This window comes from Calypte anna, chromosome 12 (assembly GCF_003957555.1).
Source record: "Calypte anna isolate BGI_N300 chromosome 12, bCalAnn1_v1.p, whole genome shotgun sequence".
Classification (NCBI taxonomy): Eukaryota; Metazoa; Chordata; class Aves; order Apodiformes; family Trochilidae; genus Calypte; species Calypte anna.
In genome coordinates, this window is record NC_044258.1 from 19,840,839 (window position 1) to 19,847,326 (window position 6,488).

Here is a 6,488-nt window from a genome sequence, read left to right on the forward strand (position 1 = left end):
CATGAAGGGAAGGCTCAAAGGCATCCACGGGAAGCAGCTGTCCTGGCAGTGCATATCTAAAGCCTTAGGTCAATTTATTCTCTTCTGTGGTGAAGCACAGATGCTACAGGTATTTCTTTTACAGTCAGTCACACCAGCATACAGTGATGTAAGATATAAAATAATCAAAGTCTTCCTCAAAATTATACTGGCCAGATACTGGGAGGCAGTGACCTCCAGAAGCTCCTCTTCCATACCTTCCCTTCTCATAGAAGCAGAATGCAACCCTAAACAACCCCACTCATTATTCTCCCATCAATTCTGTTATCCTACAGATAACTGTTCAACCCAGAAACATGGATTTCACCATTCAAACTCACATGGACTGCTCCTCCTGTTGCTCAGATCCTCTTCACAGGCAGGAGGAAGGGGACATAACAGATGAAGAGTCTCTCAATTTCCTGTATGCTGCAGAAAGAGGGATCAGAAAAGTCATGTCAGTGACTACAGAAAGAGACACAAATAACACCTTGCTGGAGAGGCACAGAGCCTGTTCCAGGGACTTCTGTTTCCTAAGTCTGAGGAACTGATTTCTGGATGTGATAGGTGATTTCAGGAGGAAAACACATGGTTCAGACAACGGGAAAAATGAGGTGAAAAGGCAGTAAAAGCTTCCTCAACCTTAGGCTCCAAAACAACTGACCCAGGGGGCAAATACAAAAGCCAGCAGAACCACCAGCAACCACAGAACACAACTGACTCCTTTTTCCTAGCCACAGCTCCATTTACTGTTCACAGAGAAAAGATGAGGTGGAACCAATCACGACTGCTGTACTCTTCTCATACTGCAGAGGAGATTTTGCCTCAACTGTTCAATGGGAACATCGTATATAGTACTGGCAAAGCCTTCCAGGTGAAGTCTGAGCTTGCTTCCATGGGTATGTCCCTTCATCCAGAAAACTAATTTGGAAAATTAGGGCCTTGCTCTGCATTCCTGGAGGTACAAAACCTGCCACATCATACATTTTCAGAGAGGAGGTAGCAGCTGTCTTCACTGCCCAGGTACAGTTGGCTGTATTTTGCCACCTGTGTTACAAAGTATCAGCTTATTTAGAAAACAAAAACATAGAATGTCAACATACTAATGTAAACATATACACAGTTGAAGTGCCTGCCCATGTTACAAAGTATCAGCTTATTTAGAAAACAAAAATATAAAATGTCGAAATACTAATATAAAAATATAGAAAGTTGAAGTGCCAACCAGGCAAGATGGAATAAAAGCTTTAAAAACCTAAACCAACCCAAACTTGCAATTTGGAAAGACTTACATGAACAATTAAAGTAACTCAGTAATTTGTAACTAACACATAAAATTACTCATTCTGGAGTGTTTCCACGTACATTAACACAAAGCCGCACCGGTTCCTGGATGGCCAGCCCCAGAACAGGGAGCGACCCACAGCAGCAACCACACTACCTTCCCACAACTTCGGGACAAGGGCAGCCTTATCCCGCAGGCACAGGGAAACGCGGAGCATCCCTCGTCAGCCCGCCCCGCCCCGCCCCGCCACTGGGTGTATCCTGGCCGGGCAAAGGGCAGGACCGGGAGCTGAGGGGAGGAGCGCCCTAAAATGGCGCCTCCCTCACTGCCTTCCTCCCGCCTCAGAGGCGCTGCCCCACCCGCACGCACTCACCGCCTCACCCCTCCTGACCAATCACAGAGCGGCTCCGGCGCCGACAGCCAATGGCAGCCGAGAAGAGCGCAGGGGCGGACATGGCGGACGTGACGGACGTGAGTGGCGGGCGGGAGGCGGTGCCTGTGGCCGTGGCGCGGGGTCCGCACGGGGAGGCCCCGGCGGGGTTCCAGGTAAGGGGGAAAGCGGAGCTGAGGGGGGAGATGCTGTGAGGGGAGGGAGGGAGAGGGAGAAGCGCTCAGGGAACCTCAGAAAGCCCCGCGGCCCTTGCCGTCCCCTCAGCACTGTGTGGAGGGGTGGTGGGGCTCCTCCCAGCTCAGCCAGCAGCCCCGCGGTGCTGCTCTTGTGCCTCTTTCTCTGCCCTGTACTTCAGTTGCACAAATAGAGGATATTTGTGTGGATTTTAATGGCGTGATCACCTTGCAGGAGGCTTTTGGTCTCCAGGGCCTCGGTGTTACTGGGGCTGGAACTGCCCTGGCAGGGAGATCCTGCCGTTTCTGTACGAGAATCGTAGAATCATAGAATTGGCTGGGTTGGAAGGGACCTCAGAGATCATCGAGTCCAACCCTTTTACCACCGTTGTGGTTGGTAGACCATGGCACTGAGTGCCACATCCAGTCTCTTTTTAAATAGCTCCAGGGATGGAGAATCCACTCCTTCCCTGGGCAGCCCATTCCAATGCTTGATCACTCTCTTCGTAAAGAAATTCTTTCTAATATCTAACCTAAATTTCCCCTGGCACAACTTAAGACCGTGCCCTCTTGTCTTGTTGAAAGTCATCTGGCAAAAGAGACCAACGTCCACTCGGTTACAACCTCCTTTCAGGGAGTTGTAGAGAGTGATGAGGTCTCCCCTGAGCCTCCTCTTCTCCAGGCTGAACACCCCCAGCTCTCTCAGCCTCTCCTCATAGGGTCTGTGCTCGAGTCCCTTCACCGCTACAATGCAGAAATTCTACATTTTTAGCTTTTTTTTTCATGCTTTCTCAGGCATAGCCCACTGTCTGCCGTGTTGGCTGTTACTTGTAGTAAGTTATAAACACGTATCCTGGGAGGACAACTTAATGCCTGGGAGTTTGTTTGCCTCAGTGGTGTTAGGAGGTTGGGGAAGAAGTAAAGATGTGACCCAAACCGATTTGAATTAAATTGCATCGTGTGTGGATATTGTACAGAAATAGGAAAGATCGTACACAGTGGGTGGGAGAAGATAGGCACGGGCAAGGGGCTATTAAACCTGGTTTTGAGTAAAGCCAGTTGGCTGAGGAAGCTGCTGATTATGAATAAAAAGAACCTCCTGAATGAACTGAGATGTTTCCCAACACCTAGAAGGTACCTGACTTGAGCTGCTCTGATGTTTAGGAATGGCCAATGCTCCAGGTTTCTAAATAAAGCTTTGCCAGCTGAGTACTGAGAAGAAAGGAAAAATATATGCAGAGTTGATTTTATATTTTGATCCTTAAATTCAGCAAGTGTCAGCTTTCGTTTTGGAGCAGTCCCTGGTTCTATAATTACTCACCTGCTGGGGGCATTCGTGTAATCTTGAGAACCTAATTTTCAACTTGTGCCTTGTGAACATGACCCTGCTTGTTGCCACAGACAGAATTTAGGGTGAGGCAAATGCTCTCACCTTTTACCCTAGCAAAATAGTAATTAGCTCTGGTTGCTTTCTAAACATATAGAGGTGTGCTAATACACCACCATCACCATTTTGTATCAGTTCAAAGGAGCAGGTATGAATACAGGATTTTGAAGAGATAAAGTCTTCATTTTTAACAAAAATGGGCATTTGAAATTCTATGACTTAAAATACCTATAGACTAACCTTACAAGAAGCCTGTTGAGCATTTTGAAGGGCTATAAATTACTTTAAAGATACTTTGCTGCTTTAATAAAAATATTCTGTAGTACACTAGCTGACACTTTTTTTCCTGCTAAGAAAACAGACTACTGATTCTTCTGTTTATATGGAAAATCTGATTTGCATTCTTTAAAACATTTTAGAAAAGGTAGGAACCTCGTTAGAAGTTTACAGGAAAATGAAGCATTTGTGATTTCAGTTCAGAGATCAGTTGTTGCTCAGCCAAAGCATCTTAAAAATTCAGTAGCCTCTGGAAAGCAGCACTGAACATGACCAGGATTTCCCTCTTGTTCTTTTTGCAGTATAGCCCAGACAACGTGGCTGGAGCAGATGGGAATGTTGACCCCACTGAAATCACCTTCCCAGGATGTTCCTGTGGCACCATCTCCTGCGTGCCTCACGTCTGCTCGTGTCTTCACTGGGGTGAAAATTACAACAGCTTGTGCCTCAGGCCCACGGAGGAAGAGGAGGGGTACACCAGGCCTGTGTTTGAGTGCAATGCCATGTGCCAGTGTGGGGAATCCTGTCAGAACAGAGTTGTGCAGAGGGGCTTGCAGCTCAGGCTTGAGGTGTTCAAGACCGAGAAGAAAGGGTGGGGGCTTCGTACCCTGGAGTTCATAGCTAAAGGGAGATTTGTCTGTGAGTATGCTGGTGAAGTTTTAGGCTTTAATGAGGCACATAGAAGAATTCAGGCCCAGACATCAAAGGATTCAAACTATATCATAGCAGTGAGGGAGCACCTGCACAGTGGTCAGATACTGGAGACGTTTGTTGACCCCACATATGTTGGTAACGTAGGCAGGTTCCTCAGCCACTCCTGTGAACCAAATTTATTTATGATCCCAGTTCGAGTTGATTCCATGGTGCCTAAACTGGCACTTTTTGCAGCCACTGATATTTCTGCTGGAGAGGAACTTTCATATGATTACTCTGGAAGATTTCATAATTTACCAATTCCTAAGAGAGAACAGGAACCTCTAGAGGATGATAACCAACTGAGAAAACCTTGCTACTGTGGTGCCACCTCATGTGCCTCCTTCTTACCTTGGGACAGCTCCCTCTTTTCCACACCAGACATTTCTTCAGGGAACTCTCATGGCTTTTCAGTCCCTAAGCATAGCTGACAAATACCATTTTCACTAGTAGCTAAATTGCCATTAAAGAAAACTCTGGTTTGTATTCTATCAAGGAAGAATGTGGTTTTGAGATATGTCTAAAGACAAGATTTTCAAAATAACTTCATGAAACATCTTAGAGACTGTTCTAAACGTTCAAGATATGATGTAAGGGAGTGCTGGAGCTTCAAGATATTCCAAAATCAGTTCCTGGTGGACTTCTTGTTTTCTTCTCCCAGCTTGCTGTATGGTAAAGCACCTCTCTCCATCTGTACCTTTAAGAATGAAACAGAACACTGGTACACAGAAAGGACATGTGGTAACAGTGAGAAATGTAACAAAGTTACCCAGCAGAATGAGACCAAGGATGCTGACATTTGTAAGAATGACTATGGGGTTCTTAAAATTAAAATATATTTTTTTAATTACTTGCTATCAGTTTTTTTGCTCCACAAAACATTTGCTGTCATTGTAAGAAAACTGCCCAGAAATACCAGCCTGAATGCTTCATCCCCCACTCTTTTCAAAGTCACATACATCTGCATGCCAAAATCTGCTGTGAAGTGCTAGTTCACTTCTTACCATTTAGCTGTGGTGTAAAGAGAACTGCAGGCTCTGAGAAGTACACTCAGTCTTTTAAAATCATGTCTTACTCAGGGTTCCTCTGATAAGACTTCTGCACTGATAGCAACTAACACATCCAGGGGACTTCCCAGCACTGTTACTACTCACTCAGGAAGCAAATGCAGACTCTGCACTCTGAAGCAGTGTGCTGCTGCTGTTCTGGTTGCAGAAAGGGATTCAAGCAGGAAGCAGAATTGGTGTTTTCACCTTGTAGAAGAGGTAGATCCAGGAATGTTCCTTTCCCCTATGAACTGGTTTGTGGGCCAGGCATTATCCAGCAAGGCCTGTCCTTTCCCAGCAGAGGGAGAAGGCCATTGCCTCTTTTTTATCATTCTTGTGCAGATCCAACACACAAACACTGCTTCTGCCTCCTTACACCAGGGACACAGCAGGTGGGCTGGGAGCTGCAGCAGCACATCACTTCCTTTCTAGAACCATCAAATTAAGGAAGCTTCAAACAGGCTCGTTTTGAATTTTCCCCACCTTTGATACACAACAAGACAGACAAACTGCAGTGCTGTTTTTTACAGTCATGCCATCAGTGGCACAACCCTGGGGCACGGCCTCTGTACAGTTTGATCTTTACCTGTGTGCATCATCTTTGACAGAGACACACAAGGCAGAGGCTCTGCTGGTATGCAGGCCCTGAGTAACGGGATTTTTTTTAATAAAAGACAAGTTTGATTTGGAGCAGTGTCAGATGAATCTGATACTGACAAGGGATAAAGACATTTTGTTGCTATTTTCTTGCTGTTTGCTAAACAAAGTTTTAGTGTTTACCTAAAGTTCCTTGCTCAGCTTCAGTTTCCTTTTTTTCCATTTAATATGTATCTTTTTTTTCTCTTTTAGGAGGGAAAACTGATCAGATTTACACAGAGCTGTGGTTTTAGTTTAAGATAATGACTAACCAGTGGTAATCATTAAGTGTCACTTCTGTCAAAAGCAGTTACCAAGCTGAGTGCCCATGAGCTTTCTTCCTTGCCTGACTGAAGGTGCCAGCCTCTCCAGAGCAGAAGTGCTGCACTAGATACCAGAGTACAGCTTCAGTTCCAAGTTCTCTTGTCCCATTTAGAAGCAGGACAGGTTTTCCTGCCCCAAAGGGCACTGTGCCAGCCCCCCTCAGCCTGCAGGACTGGAGGGCTGGGAGTGGAGGAGCCAATCTGCTTCCTCTTTCCCTCCTGGAAAAAAATGTCAGGACTAGTTTTATACCCGTGTTCCT

The 6,488-nt window shown here is 45.8% G+C and overlaps 1 protein-coding gene across 1 annotated transcript; it reads left to right on the plus strand.

The window, feature by feature from the left end:
- Positions 1-1,756: 1,756 nt before the first annotated feature.
- LOC103535330 (histone-lysine N-methyltransferase SETMAR) lies at positions 1,757-5,073 on the plus strand. The gene is made up of 2 exons (XM_030458672.1): positions 1,757-1,849; positions 3,833-5,073. The coding sequence occupies exons 1-2, from the start codon at positions 1,757-1,759 to the stop codon at positions 4,652-4,654; spliced, it is 915 nt and encodes a 304-aa protein (XP_030314532.1). The 3' UTR covers positions 4,655-5,073.
- Positions 5,074-6,488: the final 1,415 nt, after the last annotated feature.

What these genes read in the sequence shown, in the direction of transcription:
- LOC103535330 (XM_030458672.1), top strand. Translation starts at nt 1,757, where the DNA reads ATGGCGGACGTGACGGACGTGAGTGGCGGGCGGGAGGCGGTGCCTGTG. An exon ending in AGGCCCCGGCGGGGTTCCAG is followed by an intron (nt 1,850 to 3,832) that starts GTAAGGGGGAAA and finishes TTCTTTTTGCAG; the next exon opens with TATAGCCCAGACAACGTGGC.